This window comes from Adiantum capillus-veneris, chromosome 9 (genome assembly GCF_014529385.1).
Source record: "Adiantum capillus-veneris isolate H3 chromosome 9, ASM1452938v2, whole genome shotgun sequence".
Classification (NCBI taxonomy): domain Eukaryota; kingdom Viridiplantae; phylum Streptophyta; class Polypodiopsida; order Polypodiales; family Pteridaceae; genus Adiantum; species Adiantum capillus-veneris.
Genome location: NC_140939.1, coordinates 7,777,753 through 7,794,290, shown reverse-complemented (window position 1 = coordinate 7,794,290; position 16,538 = coordinate 7,777,753). Strand labels below are relative to the sequence as shown.

Sequence of the window (16,538 nt, the reverse complement as noted above, 5' to 3'; positions counted from 1 at the left end):
CTGCAAGGCCAAGGATTCTTGTTGGACTAGACCAAGTTGTCATAGTCTTTGCACCATTGGCTTGCTTCCTTCCTGCACGTTGATATGGTGCTCTACCATTGAAGCACCACCTAATATTTTTGTAGCCATGAATAAAGAGTTGGGGAATCCTAACCCTTTTGGTATTTCTATGTACTAAGGACATTGATTTTATTAAAACCCTCTTCACCCTTTGTCCCAAGGACAATGATTACCTTGTAATCTTTGATCTCATGTACCTCTTTATCCTTGACTAAGGGTTGAATTTGTTATTTAAACTCAACCACCCGCATTCAAAAAATGCATTCCCACCATAGAATACCCTCAAATGGACTTTTCAATGATTGCTTCTCTCGTTTAGTCAATTTCTCTCATAGATTCTCCAAGATTCCCTTTCTATCATTTGAAGGAAATTCACCACCTTTACAACAAAAGGGTTCAAGAATTGAACCCCGCACAGTCAGCGGACCGACTCCCTAAGCTGCCACTGCAACCAATGCGGCGGGCACATCGTGCTGTTGCTTCTCCCTTATCCTTGTTACAGTATCTTGTCGCCTTGCGTCTGCACGCACTTGCTATGCCCTGCCTCTGCACATACCTTGTCTGCACGTTGCCTGTCTGCTACGCCACGCACCTAGCCGGTTTGCTGCGCCGACACTGTTTCCCCACTCCACGGATCTTGTTTGATTCTCTTTTTTTTACGGTTTTATGTGATTGGGTACCCCTTACTGAACATAGTTATATTTATATGCTGAAATTAGCTTGATGAATGACCTCTTTTGATTTTGTGTTCTTTTGTAACATCCCCTGAGTTCCTTCCGATAATAGAGCTTAAAGTCAATTCATTTTGCCTATGTGAGATTCCTTAAGTATGAAATAAAACACTGTGGATGACAAAAAAATGCCCAAAAAATCCTAGAAGTCATTGATCTAGATTGTGCTCCTCCTAACTACATGTGCATGAATGAAACTTTTCTTGAAATTTTTAGATATTTAGGCCCACAACAAGGTTTACATCAAAACAACCTCTTATACTTATGTTCTAGCTGCTTTTAAAAACAAGTTAAATTAGAATTGAAAGAGCCTTCCAACCTCTCTCCCCCTGTGTGTGTGTGTGTGTGTAACCACAACAATTGTATCATGCAAAAATAGCCCCTAAACATGTGAAGATTACAAGAATTTTCAATAGGCAACTTGGCCTCTCCACCAAATCTCTTTATGTGTGCCAGGAGAGGAGGGGGGGACCAATCGATGAGACACCAATCAGGATTACCGCATGTGATACGAGATTGTAGGAACCCCAAACACGTGGCCTTGACCATTTTTGGAAAAGCATCTCTTATCTAGATGCAATGGTTTTAATTACTTCATACATGTTGATGTTGAAGCAAAGTTTTCACCAAGTGCAGATAAACAATTTTTTGTACGTCGCAAAAACATGAAAAAGGCACGTTGTGTTTGTAATTGGAAGTTTGAGGCAATGATTATGATCCTAGGTGAATGCTAAACATCATTAAAGAGGTAAAGCTGATACATACTCTCCATTTGGGTATGATCTCATTCGATGTTTCTTTGTAAAAGAAATGGGTTTATTACCCAAATGGAACTGCCAAAACACTCGAGAAATGTATACAAGCTTATTCTGCAAATCTACAATCCCTGCATAAATTTGAAAGCTTTCTTCATGTGTATGTACACCCTTACAAGGCTAGAACGGAAAGAAGTAAAAGGGAAATCTTTATTAGCATCGTCTATTTATAAGCCCAACTTGAACTGGCATTAATTAGCTATGAACAAGTTATAAAATCACAAGGCCTGCTTAGTTTTTGTTGGCTTCATTATAATTCTGGCTCTTTTCACCCACCACCCTCCATAAAACCTTCTTCAATGAGCATGTAAGGATATTTACAACCAACCAATAGTTTTTTTTTTCTTGCATGAAAACGAATTAATAAATGACTTCAAATTTATGTTACCCCCAAAAAGGTAAAGCAACGCTATGGCATGCCCTTTGAGCAGGCCAAAAGCACCTCACGAACCTTATAAAGCAACATCAGGTAACAGGAGAGCCCAGAAGAAGATGTTTTGTTCTCCAGGCAAGGAAGAGGATACAACACGAGGCCCACCCGAGTATTAAAAAAATAAGGTCTAAACCAAGCCTAAAAAAAATTGAAATTTCATGAGGTGATTTGTGTGCTCCTCATGCCATTTAACTGTGGTGCTGCTTCTGCCAGATCTCAAAGCTCTGCATTTGTAGCTCATTCATATGAATCCTCGGTCTGCGATCCTTGATAAGTTTCCTTGCAGCTTCCAAACTTTCTACCACTTTAAGAGCAAGTAGTAATGCGCACATAACAGTGACACTTCTTCCGTGCCCTGGACAAGATAAGACCATTGATTTCAAGCTACAAAATTTACATATTTTGTGTGCAAACAATTTGCAAACTGTAGTGAGAAAAATTCACATACGTTGTGCCAAAAAAAACAGGACTGGCAGAAGAGTCAATTACCGAATGCACAATGCACAAAAATTGGTCGGTTTTCTCTGTTTTTCTTGTCTGCAGCCCATTGTACAGCTTCCTGGATATCTTTTGCAAGTGGGGCTCTTGAGTCCCACGTCGGGATGCACAAGTAGGGCAAATCGCGCACACACTCACTCCTGGGAAGTTCGCAAGTGCAGTCAACAATTGCTGGATTCCCAGGGGGCACATCAGAAGGTTGAAAAGGCCAACCCCCCACATAAAGTCCATTGCTCACCTCTGTATATGCTGGTTCACTTGTTTGTTTGCGCCTTGCATACACATACCCTTTTGCCATAGACATGTACCAGAAGTGAAGCACATGAGACCACCATGGAAAATAGCCGTCCCTTGATTTACGGAAGAGCCCGACAAAGTTCAAAGATGGCAGCGCAGACACTGCCACCAGAAACCCGATGGCTGAGGCCTGCACTAGAGGTACCAGAACAGGCCAGGGTGCCCTCCTCCTCAAAGAATATGCCACACCCAGTAGAACCGTGCTGTTTATGGCAACTACTTTGGAGATGCCCATCAATGCTTTGCTTGCTGTAGCTCTCTTGTACAATTCAGGAATGGCCTTAATGTTTGAGATGAACACACTGCAACTGAACAATCTCATCACCAGTCAAAATGCCACTTTACGTGAAACCTCCTCAGACTAAATACTTCACACACCAAGATTGAGCATGAATGACCAGGAAATGGATAATTGTGTGTGGTGTGTGTGTGCGCGCACATACACAAGCTTAGCAGAAAATAATGACGCAAACTATGCACACTACAGGTCAGTCTTTCAATGAGCACGAGTTGCAAGTAAAACATAGTTGTTGTAGAATACAGCATATAAATTTGGAATTGATAACTACAAGAAGGCCACCTTTCCGCTGCAAGGGTGTTCTGAAGGCATGGATGTCCCTCTCACACAAATGTAACAATCTTAACATGATCATTCAACGAGCTAAGTTTACCCGTCTTTTTGTAGTCTCCAAACTTGCTAGGTGTGAGTTACTTTGGGCACTAAGAGATTTACGAGTTCAAACCCATCATTGACCAGGATAAGCTTATGCTTTGATGTCTCGCAACGTACCCTCATTTGCGGAGAGAGCAGTATTCCCTCACTCCTCTCGTCTTCCACATTAAGAAAAGAGAGAGCTACATTGAGAAGCTCTAGAGGCAGTCATCCATGTCAACTCTACGATGAAGAACTTTGGTAGATAGAACGCCAACTAGGTAAGTTGTTGGATAGGGGTTTTTACATCCCAGAGTAGGTTCTTTTGCAGCTCCTATTCTATTTGTTTGTAGGAAGGATGGCTCCTCGCGGTTGTGTGTGGATAACATGGCTCTCAACAAGACGACAGTCTACAGCCAATTGCATCCCCCCCCTCTCTCTCTCTCTCTCTCTCTCTCTCTGTGCACCCTGTGTACAAAAGAGACCTCAGGAAATGCTCAATGGCCTATCACCTAGAGTAAGTACAAAAGTGGGATAACAATGTGAGGGTTATGTGGATATCAAGGTGGCCTGTATGATGAATGCAAAATGAACCACTGGGGAGGTGCATAATGCCATGTGATGTGACCATGGTCTCTCTCTCTCATTTGCACCCATGTGTAGTAGTATTCAACAATACTATGCATGATGGACTCGACTTGGTGGTTGTATTGTCTTGCTGATGACTGTTATGAGTTGCGCTTACCTGCAGAGGTGAATCAGGGATTTTGTGTGTTCATATAGGTATATATTTGTGGACTACTTTTAGGCATCAGTTTACCTATCCAAAGAACTAATATGTGATGTGTAATCTTCCTCATACCTTTCTCTGTCCTCTCTCTCTATCTCTCTCTTTCATGGGTCTCTCACTGTTTTTAGGGTTTCGTCACCACTTCTTTGCTGTTTTTAGGGTTTCAAAATTGCTTTATGGTTGTTTTTAGGGTTTCGTCACTATTTTTTGCTTGTCTTTAGGATTTTGAAACTGTAGTTTTTTAGGGTCTTGTCATTGTTTCTTGCTATTTTTTAGGGTTTTGAAACCAACTTTTGTTGTTTTTTAGGGTTTCAAATCTGTTTTGCTATTTTTTAGGGCTTTAAATCTGTGTTTTGCTCACAAGCATTTCTTGCTGATTGTTAGGGTTTATTTCCTATTTTAGTCCCTCTCTCTCTCATGGGAAGCATCGGAGAAGTGCCAACGGCTTCCCCCACGTGTAAGAAGACGCATCCCTCGCCGGCCGCCCACAAAGCCTCTTTCATGCGGACAGGGAAGAGAACGTCGGCAATAGAGTGTAACAAACTTGGATACCCCAAGTCAAGATTCTACCGCGACGCAGTAGAGATTCACTTCAAAACAGTTCACAATTCACACTTAAGTCGACACGGCCTGGTGTAGTTCCGTGCCAAGAGGTATTGGCCCCAAAGACTGGCGCCCCTTTCGGTATTTTTTTTATATAATCTATGTTCAAAGTACAAGAAAGAGAGTGGGTAGGTGCTCACTCTCAGACTCTGCGTCCAGATGCCCTGAGAAGTGAGGCCCTGCCCACTTATTTATTGGTTGCAAGGGATGCCCAAGAGCAAAGCCCCAAAACCATTCAACTTTTAAAAGCTTCTTATAATAAAAGCAATTGGCCCAAAAGCTGTCCCAAAATTCGGCCCGCACAAAATCACGAATTCCGTACAGCTTTGTTAGTGTAAAAAGAGAAAATCCGTACAACCGTCCGTACGTCCTGCCACGTCAACATGTCAACACGTTTTGCGTCGGAAAACACGGAGATCCGTACTGTAGCCACGTCAGCCTGCCATGTGTCATCCCAGGGTCTACTGCCATGCCATGTCACCCATTTGTGACATACCCCCATCTTGAAAGCATTGTAATCGCCCTCGATTACGCCTGCAAAACAGACAAAGGCCATAAACTGTTTTAGCAGACCCTGACTATTAGTACCGACGCACTAGGAACAACACATCTAGCACATGTACCAATCGACAATCACATCACAGGACATCACTTGACATCACATGACAAATCATATTCAAAATTCATTCCAAATCTCAAACCATGATTAATTGGCAACGTATTTAGCAATCGCATCTAGATCCAGTCGAGACCTCACAGATGTCCGATTAACTATTCCATATTGCAATCATGTCTATAGAGATTTATGAGATTGAAATGCTGCAATCATTTTGTCTATCAGTTCCTGCACTCAAACAAGTCAAGTATAAATCAATCAGTATCATTTTCGTTACCGGGAATTCTAGTTCATAAAGTCATACAGCACAATACTATCAGCTCAGCAGTATCCCTAAAACCCAAAGACAATCTGTCGACAAAGGAGCGGAGTGACTCCCCTCTTGTGCAAACCCGTTGCACTAGATTCGCCCATGCTGAAATTGGGGTTCTATTGGAGTAGACTATGCTAAACCGAATGCTTCAAGGTAAAGGTTCACAATCTGAGGAGTATCTGCTAGGTTCTCCTCCTCCATCCACTTCGCATCCAATGCAGGATAGTTCTCGAATTAAACCAAGAACAGTCTAATCACTTTACTTTTAATCCTTTTATCTTTATGTGCCAATATCTGTTCTGGAATGAGTATCTCCTCGCTTTCCTCCACTTCGGGTTGCTCATCTAGCTCCCCATCATTGGGCACATCACCTTTAAAAGGCTTCAAGGGACTCACATGAAAAGCGTTGTGAATTCTCCAAAGTATCGGGCAGTTTCAGTCTAAAGGAGACATCGTTTATCTTTTCTTTTATCTGGAAAGGTCCATAGTATCTCATGCTAAGCTTTGGAAAAAGCCGCTCCTTTCCCTTTTTTTTTTCTCAGGCGTGCCTTCTCAAAACATAAGAGCACCCAATCGTCTTCCTTTAATTTCAAATCGCGACAGTGTCGATCTGTTGCCTTCTTGTGTCTTTGCCGAGATTTCTCTAAAGCCTGCCGGACCTTGGTAAAAGCAATGTCCATCTCCCTCGTGTACTGGGTCGGCTTCAAAAATCTTACCTTTGGTGCTTAGGAAGGGTGGAACCTTCGTAGCACCTTCAATAATCTCAAATGGCGCCTTCCCCGTCGAAGAGTGAATCGTGTTACTGTAGGCAAATTCCACCAAGGGCAAAAACTTTTCCCATTGAGTCTTCTGATCAGAAATGTAAGACTTCAATAAGTCCAGTACGATTGAATTTGCAATCTCAGATTGCCCATCTGTCTGCGGGTCGAAAGATGACAAGAACTGCAACCGTGTGCCAATGTTCTCCCAAATACAAACTCGTAAATTGGGGATCTCTGTCAGAGACTATTGTCTCAAGCATGCCATGTAATCTGAATATCTGGGCAATGAACAATCTCGCTAAATGATCCAGCTTGACTATTTTTTCACTCGAATGAAATAAGCTTGCTTGCTAAATCTGTTAATAGCAGTCCAGATACCATCGTGCCCACTCTGTGTCTTCGGAAGATCAAAAATGAAATCCATACCAATACTTTCCTAGGGGCGAGTGGGAATGGGTAAAAGCTGTAACAATCCCTGAGCTTTATTGTAAGGTGCAACGGAATGAATGTTTGAACTTTGCTCAAGATGAGTGCTCCGAACTGTGCTCAAGGTTCCTTTTGTTCTTATGGAAGGGAGAGCCTTCCGTTCTTAGTGAGAGAGTGCAATGATCACAAACAAGTGGATGGACACTGTGCGTGAAAGTGTATAAGACTGAGAGATAGAGAGAGAAGAGAATACGACACGAGAAACGTTGTAAAACCCTACTCCGAAAGCCCCACTCTCATCGGCGAGAGTGGTCTACTATTGATTGCACAAATCTCTACCATGCTTAGACTTGCCGACGATGTCGACGAGGATGTCAACGACGATGAGGACGACGACGAGACGGGCTGAAATCTGAAAATGCTATAGGCTGAAATCTGCAAATCTTTATCTGCTGAATTCTGACTCTATGTCGGTGACGATGTCGATGGCGACGATGCAACGACGACGCGCTGAAAACGTAGATGCTGAAATCTGCGTTTTCCGGGCTGAACCTGTAAACCTTGCGGGAACTGACCGTGCGGTGAGGAACTGTTGTGGGAAGGTGAGATCTGCGCTACTTTCCAACAAAAGTCACTTAAAAATAATAAGTGAAAAATGTCAAAAATAGGTAAAATAGGCTAAATGCACTGGAAAATTCCCTGAAGGATTCTGTTGGATTCTGATGGAAATGCTTATGAACATGCTGTGTGCAACCAGAGGATATGCATCTACAATAAGTATCTGGACATGCACGGTCTACGGATAGACTCACAAAAGTGCCAGATCACTTCTAAATCTAGATTGACTGGACTGATGGAACCCTTGTTGTGTTGTAGCTTGTCCACGGACACATAGGGTTGGATGTGTCACGTGACATTTATGCCTGTCAAACTTGACCTTCTGGCATACCAAGCAACTGCGTACAAAATCGTCTACGTTCTTCTTGAGTCTCGGCCAAAAGAAGTATCGTTCCACACCTTTCAAGGTGGTATCAATGTCGCGGTGACCCGTAAATGGTGGATAGTGGCATTCGGTTAGAACCTTTTCCCTCAACGGTTGTGTAACGCACAACATCGTTTTCTTCATCAAGTAGCCATCCCGAATGGAATATCCCGCTACTACCTCCCCATTCTGTATTCGATCGAAATTCGAATACATTTGAAAAATCTGGATCTACGGCGTACTGAACGACCATGTCCTAGAAGCTTCTATGATGAATCACGGAAATAGCCAAGACTAACGGCTTCTGGGACAAAGCATCTGCCACTAAGTTCTTTTGTCCCTGCACATGGACAATCTGGAGGTAAAACTGTGACAAAATGTTAGCCCACCGCATCTGCTTTTCCGATAGCTGCTTCTGTGACAAGAAGTAGCGTAAACTCTGATGATCAGTGAAGACCGTAAAATCAACTCCGAGTAGGTAATGTCGCCACCGAGTAAGAGCATGGATAACCGCCAAAAGCTCTTTCTCGTATATCTGGGCTGTCAATTCCGACCTTGAAAACAATCGACTCTCATAGGCAATGACATGGTCTTCTTGCATTTAGACCGCACCCAGACTACGACCACAAGCATCACAATATACTTCGAATGACTTGCAAATCTGGCAAAAGTCAAGAGTTGTCATGTAGTCAATTTCTTGTTCAAAGCCTGCAAGGCAGTCATCTCTGTGGGTACCCACGAGAAAGGGACTCCTTTCTGTGTCAAGATATGCAAAGGGGAAGCAACCTCTGCAAACTTCCTAATGAACCGCCAACACCGGAGAGCAGTAAGGTGAAGTACTCGGTTGAATGAGATCCTTTCACTTGGTTCATAATTTCTTCATTCTGGGTTTGGTTGTCACGGTAAGGTGGCCGGTTCGGTGGTGTGCTTCCAGGTATCCTCAGGACGAGTTGGTGGCAATTCGCCTGGCAGGCCCTCTGAAAAGCAATCGGCATGAGTGTGGAGTTGGCGTTCTTTATCAAGGTCAAAACATATTCGACCTTCAATCATCATTCAGTTCTCTTCAGAAAATCGAGTAAAGAAACTGAATTTCATCAAGTACAATCTCTTTGTCCTTCATTTGTCAAAGTCGCTTTCTCATCCCGATAGTCAATCACGGCGTTGTTCTTGTGGTACCAAGGGATTTCGAGGAGGACGTCACAACCTCCCAAGGGCATTACGTAGAAGTCCTCGTGCCCTAAACACCCCTCACATTGCAAACTAAGTTTGCCAATGATCGGTGTAATGAGCATCTGGACGTAGAGTCTGAGAGTGAATCCCGACCACTCCCTTGTAATTTGAGTTGCAGATTAATACAAAAAGAAATACCCAAAGGGGCGCCAGTCTCTGGGACCAATAATTCTAGGTACGGAACTCCGCTGGCCAGTGTAGAATCAATTGTGAGCTGTGAACTGTATTGAAGAGAATTCTTGTAATGTCGCGGTAGAATCTCGACTTGGAGTCTCCGAGTCTGTTACACATCATGCCTTGCATACCCCCAAACACTGTTCCTGGCATGTACGATTGACTTCCAGGTGCATAACCAGCCATACTCTGGAACACAGATCCACCTCCAAAATACCCAGGATGTACCTTGGGTGGTGGAAAAACTGGATGCATTGCCTGGTAACTAGTTCACTGTCCATTCAAGACAGCATGCGGGCTCTGAAAGGTGGCGGGCTGAACTGGCATAGTCTGTGAAATAGGCGTTCTAACCACCTGTTCAAGGACGGGAGGAACCTGTTTTGGAGCCCCTGACTCCGCAACATGCGAGTGTTTCCTATCCAGTTGACACGCATGAAGTACTTGGGCTAGAGCCTCAACAAGCTTTGTTCGCGGTGTAGGTTGCCTATTTTGCTGTAGCACTGGTGGTGCTCGCAAGAACTCCATAAACCTTGGGTTCTGCACCAGTTGCGAAAACCCACTCACCGCGGCAACTAACTGAGTCCTGAACGCATCATCCTCGAGTTGCCCGGTCATAAAGCCCTGTACTGGATGAACATTCACAACAACAGGAGGTACAGACAGTTGTGGCCATGAACTTTCGCCAATCTCGAACACCATAAGGACGTCCTGTCTATCCTTCGAAGAGGAACCCTCTTCCATAATGCCCTTCCCTTTGTCGACCATAGTGTAATCCCGCGTTTCTGTACTCTGTGTCTTTACCCAAAATAACCGAGACTCACTTCTTGAGGAAAAAGTGATTAGGTGTGGGCGATGGGGAGTGTTCCCATATAGTTTATAGTACCAAAGCCTAAATAGTATTTGCATACGAAGCACCTCTTATCTAATAATGAGGACATTATTAATAAGTGACCATCCATTAGCAAGTCGTGGGGTTATAAAGCAGGCTGCTGACCCAGCTTATTTCCCTATAAAGGAGAGCCTAGGGCAGCCTTATGAGCCTTTACACAGGACATGCGTGTCCAGGCACTTTAGATTAGTTGCATAACCTCTGATTGCACATGAGCACAGCTAGTGTCTGCTAGATGTAGGCACTCGGGAATGTTCCCATATAGTTTATAGTACAAAAGCCTAAATAGTATTTGCATATGAAGCACCTCTTATCTAATAATGAGGACATTATTAATAAGTGACCATCCATTAGCAAGTCGTGGGGTAATAAAGAAGGCTACTTGACCCAGCTTTACTTCCCTTTAAAGGAGACCAAGGCTCACCTTTCAAAGTCAAGTCAGTACCCTCAGAGGGCAGCATGCAGAGTTCCCCTAGCGTTTTCATCATCTTCTCCAGCACCTTAGCCATGGCGTATTTCTCACAAGCAGCCAGCCCTAGCGTTTTCAGTACACAACAGCAAATCAGCACTGCAGCACCACATCAGCCCTAACATTAGCAGTTCCCAGCCTTCAAGTACCACATTCAACCAGCGTTTTCTAGATTCAGCCCAAGTCCATCAAATCAGCCAGCGTTTTCACATTTCAGCCATTGTTATCAGCACCCTCGACACCAGCCATAGCAAACCAGCCCATAGCCTCGTCAAAGTTGCAAATCCAAGTTAGTTTCCCTGGAGTTCTGCATTTTCAGCCCTTAGCCTCGTAGATCCAAGCATGTACAGCAAGATCCCATCAGCATCTTAGCATCTAGGACCATTGTGTCAGCATTTGTGCAATCTAAAGCAAATACCTCTCTAGTGATAGAAAGGGGGGCCCTTGGAGGGGGTTTTGAGACCCCATCCGGTGTCAGTTTTCTTTCTCTCTATATCACTCACAAAACCTTCACTCACAATATCTCTCTCTCTCCTCTCTCTTAGTCTTTGCACACCTCTCTCATGAACTAAAAGGAGCCTTGATACACACTGAGCACTCATCTTGAGTTATCACCATAAATCACTTCTGCTGCACATTACATGATGGGCCCCTACTAGATTTTTGGGGTAATGCGTTGATATTGCCAGTTCAAAAGGCGATACCTTGATGTGGGGGGGTGGTTGAAGCACCCTAGTGCAAAAATGAAGCCGCTAATTCCTATTTTCTTGCATGCGGATTTATCTAGATGAAGGCTCGGTATGGGGCACCGCACCCAAGTGTATTTTGCAGGGCCTTCCACAGACACCTTTAGAGGGCCTATCGGGGATCCCTCTGATGCCCAAGCGCCAGCTATGCTACTGTAGCATTGTTCCCACATTTTATATTCAGGAGCGGCAGCCTCCCAAATTTGCAATATTTTCCTTGTCGGCGGAGAGACAATGTCACCACGGCTGAAGCACCCTTCTCCAACAACCGATTTAAAAGGTGACCTGCTAATAATATGGCCACTCAGCATGGATACATTTGGTACAATGTGGGCTTCAACGTTTCGACCACGGACTAAACACAGTTGGAAAGACCATAGATTGTCACTTTTTGTCAGATTACTTGCGGCAAGAGTCTATTCATATAAATTAGTGAGAGCTGAAGTTGTAGCTTAGTCCATGATCAAACCTCTCTTCCACGTTTGACAGGATTGAAGATATTTGGAAAGACAATCTGACGTTGGCTTTTGTATTCCTGAAAGGCCATTTCTACCTTTAAAAGACATGCTCTCTCTCTCTCTCTCTCTCTCTCTCTCTCTCTCTCTCTGACACATGGACAATGAAGGTCCACAAAGATGGATCGAGAGAGAGGAGGAGGAGGTTACCTGCAGTCACAGGGCTCACGAGGACTTCTTGAGCGATTCTCCTGATAGGGGTAGCTAAGCTGGTATGTCGGATTGTAAAAGTCGACCAGCCTCCGCAAGCAACGCATCGACAGTTCGATCCCTTTGAGGCAAATGCGGTGCAACAAAGCTGGCATATGGCCTGTACAAAGGTGCTGTATTGTTTATTAGAGCTGAGTCCCACATTTAGTGGATATTGGACTTACACAACACAATTTGAAGCTGAATTTGAGAGCATCAAGGAGTAACATATCCATTCAAATCCAAATATATTTGGTAGACGGGTTGGGTGAAGCTCCGTTTGAAGAAGAGCAGTATGTTGATGGGAGCGCTGCCAGATATACATGAGTTCCTGTGCATCCAAATTGTCCATAGCAAATGAGCTCTAGCATTGCCATAAAAGAAAGTACATTCCACGACGTTCACCAAACATAATCTCCTTCCAAGAGAATGCCGTAGGTTGCACCTGAAAAAATATTGTCATGTGAAGAATTGAAAAAGCTATTTGCTAATTGGAGGAAGAGGTGCATACATCTGGGATATATACCACTGCCCACTCCACATTTTCTTGCTTTACATAGACTCATGAAGAACTTTTATAAAAGGACAGCTTGTTTGCTGGTTGGGTAAGAGTCCAAATACGTTTGAACCTATCACTCAATTGAGCCCTAGTCCAATTGATGACCCATCTATGATTAAGTTTCTAATGCAGTATGTACTCTCCTTGTGTTGTTGGTCGAAAGTTTCTCTTAGTGTCAAAACCTTTATATAGCAAAGAGGCAGGAGTATTAACTGTGACAAGCAGCGTGGAATCTCCTAGTTGAACACCTCAATTCTCTGATTTTAAAACTGGACAGCTCTATGGGAAAATCCCATGAGATAACTTGAGAGCATTTGAAGAGATCCACAAACCATCAGTTTGCAACTCATCCCAATAGTAGAACCCAGGTTTAAAGGGTTTATGAGCCAAATTGAAATGTAGGGGGAAAATACCAATTTTAACTCATCTCTTACCCCCACAAAAGCTCAACAAACATTTAGACGGCAAAAATGGTCTAAGGTTCTTCTCAAGTTTCACTAGACATCGGGAACCAGCTTATCCATCCATGGAAAACTATATGTCCACTGTAGGCTACTTGAAATATATACATGTATGATAAATCTTGTATTAGTTGGTACCCTAGCCTTTCATATGATCCTTCAGATGTATCATAGTCTCTCACCAATGACTAGGGGGTGTCATATGCTCATGTTCTATGTTGTGGATAGACACAAATGCCTCTCTGTCCCTCATAGAGCCTCGTGTAGCTTTTTAATCCCTTTGATTCATTCCACTTACTCCAAATATAGTTAGAATATTTCCTATTCTCACAGATTTTGAGGCTTCCGTAGAGATAGCCAATGAGCAATCAAGGTGTAAAGTACTTAAAGGTTTATTACACGATAAGCATTAGAGGCTTTTCAACCAACTCACTCTCTCTTTGCATCTTCTTGGTAGTGAATTTTTATCCTTATTGCATCCTTTGGTGCATGTAGCCTTACCATAATAACAAGATCGTACTAGACATTGTAGTAATAACCACCATAATAGTGCACACTCTTGAGACAGACCACCTCACACTTTTGCACCATCTTGCATGGGGTCTTTTGGGAAGTCTCTTTGCAAGCAAGCAATATGTTAAGCTTTTTCTCCTAAGCATGGAGCCATGTTGGAATGTGTGGCATGATGCATTGTGCTTATCCCATTCTTTCAATGATACACTCCTCATTTTATTCCAGATGTGTAGATACACACGCTCTTGTATTCCTCTGAGGTTATTATTGTTGTATAATTTGAAGTTTGGGATTGGTGACTACAATGATGGAGTGTGCATGTCAAGGTCTCCGCAATGCTTAATGATGCTCGCCTCGTGTTGCAATCTTGTATAAGGGCATATGTGTGATTCAATGGCTCAAGATTTCTTGCTTGATTCCAAGAAATTGATACTATAACTCATTGCGAGTCATCTAGGACTAGGGTATATGAATCGAAAATGTTTATGTTTTGGTAGTGGTTTAGGACTAGAATATAATATATTACATGTCATCTTGGACTAGGGTATAATTTATTGTAGGTCATCTAGGACTAGCGTACATCAGTTGGGAGCATATTATTTTTTGGAGGTTGACTAGGACTAAAGTATGATTTATATAGTGCTATATAAAGCTATATAGCAATAAACCATTATATAGTCCTTTGCACTATCTAGTTGTAATATCATATACCAATATACATAAATATATTGCAAGTCAGTTTGGACTATTTCGAATTGGGAATATTTTAAGTTACTACATGTCTAGGGTACAATGAACCATTATATAGTTCTTTGCACTACATAGTTGTAATCCTATACGTACACTACTATATAGCACTACATATTACAAGTCATTTAGGACTAGTACGGTTTGAGAATATTTTAATATATTGCATGTTGTCTAGGACTAGGGTACATGATTGGCAACATTTTTTCTTGGAGATCGTCTAAGAATAGGGTATATTCTATTGCAAGTGATCTAAGACTAGTGTCATCTAGGACTACGGTATGATTTATTACAAGTCTCCTAGGACTACAATGTATGAATTGGGAATACCTATTTTTTGGATTCTTGGGGACATGGTTCAAGCTACATGCCAATATCCATTCGTAAATTTTTGTAACTATTGTGAAGAGTGCAACCATATTAGTGCTTAAAACCTCCTTCCTTGCCTATAGGGTGCCTACAAAGATAGGACTATGTTAAACCATACTTCGATAAATGTTGTTGGATTAGAGTGTGTATCAAACTAAAAAGTTTCTTATTATACAAAAGAGGACTTTCAACACATGTTGCATGTTCTCAACATCAACATAGATGGACATCAAAGAGTGCGTTCTTCTTTTACATATGGCTATTAGTTGTTAGTTTGCTTCCAATTTCGAAGCCTCATTCATGAGAAAGCAACAATATGAACAAGAGGTCCTATTTTTGCACTTATTTCACTCATGCTTGAGCATAAACCTTGTAAAAAAATGTTGTCACTAGTGGTAGATAGCAAAAAACTCTTTGTTAATGTTGCAAGATATGGGAGCTATCTACTCAAGAGATTGTTAATCCCAATAGTCGTTGTTGGTAGTCCACCTTTGTTCAAGGTTCCAAACTAGTTCGACTTGAAGAGGACAAAAGATTATTATATGTGTGAGGTAGTGGGGGACCGACAAAGGGGCTTGCCTAAAAAGATAGGTAGGGATGGCATGGAGGAGTGTGTGTTTCCCTGACCTCAGGTCTTTCATTAGTATTAGAGTTATTTGATCCTCTAAAACTGGATTCTTATTCACAACTGGATTAGTAAAACAATCATAGCCCCCCATTGAAAGACGAGAAATAATCTCAAAACCGAAAAGAAAGTAGCCAAAATAAGTATTATTTGGTGTTCTTTTGTGCTTAAAATATGCCTTACATTAATTAAGAGAGATGTGTGACCAATGTGACTAAATCATGAATGTGCAGGTGCAAGTCCACAGAGCTATGATGGACACAAGAGAGTGCCTACCTTGAGGCTCTCTTAGAAGAGTCATGGCATCACATGAACTAGATTCTTGATAGCTAGGCCATGCATGTCTATTAAAATTGAATCCACCTTGCTGATTATCAATTAGAAATAACTAATAGTAAGTGGCAACAATGTCCGAGTATCTTGTGTCGCCTTGCATGCAACTCATAAAGGGAAGATTGATAAGCCCTTGGCCGCAATAAAGTATTTGCCTCTATGCTTTTAGTCGAGACTCTTAACTGCATTGCACGATCCAGAACTGGTGTTGATACATTAAGGTATGCTTCAACCTTGTCACACATAAATGTGAACTTGTATCTCAAAAATGCCAATTTCCCATCCCTTGGTGCCCTGTCATAGATCCTTACTCAACAAGTAGGACATTGGCAAGGAGTATAAGTGTAGCTTCTCGTGATGACCTTCAAAGCACCTTGCTTCGTAGATTATGATTCTTTCCAAATTAAAGGTAAATGCATAACAATAGTTAAAACTTGAAATTTTCCAACCTTTTTTCCCATCGTGTGCCAATTATCTCAAAATTCCCTTCTAAAGCCTGCTTGGCTTGGGTTTCTTAATGTATCTGGCTCGTAGTTGTGGCTTTTGAAGTCTCTAATTACTCCGAATCCAACTCATAACAATGGATGCTAATATATCTGGAGCTCGTCCTATGTACCTTGTAAGCCCCTTGGCTTGGTGCATGTTAGCAGCCATTGGATAATGGTGCATATAGACTTGCAAAGCCCCCAAGTCCGTATGCTAATTGCATATCGCAAGCTTTGGAAGCTACCTTCCCATATTC

General features: G+C 42.4%; 1 protein-coding gene across 2 annotated transcripts; it reads right to left on the bottom strand.

Annotated features, from left to right (window-relative positions):
* Positions 1–1,739: 1,739 nt before the first annotated feature.
* LOC147450097 (uncharacterized) lies at positions 1,740–12,320 on the bottom strand. Of its 2 annotated transcripts, XM_086519427.1 has the most exons (4): positions 12,151–12,320; positions 11,955–12,020; positions 2,529–3,142; positions 1,740–2,394 (listed from the first exon to the last, which is right to left on the bottom strand). In XM_086519427.1, the coding sequence occupies exons 1-4, from the start codon at positions 12,303–12,305 to the stop codon at positions 2,228–2,230; spliced, it is 1,002 nt and encodes a 333-aa protein (XP_086375553.1). In that variant the 5' UTR covers positions 12,306–12,320; the 3' UTR covers positions 1,740–2,227. The 2 variants fall into 2 exon arrangements, with proteins under 2 accessions (XP_086375553.1, XP_086375554.1); XM_086519428.1 differs by lacking the exon at positions 11,955–12,020 and having other exon boundaries at positions 12,151–12,308.
* Positions 12,321–16,538: the final 4,218 nt, after the last annotated feature.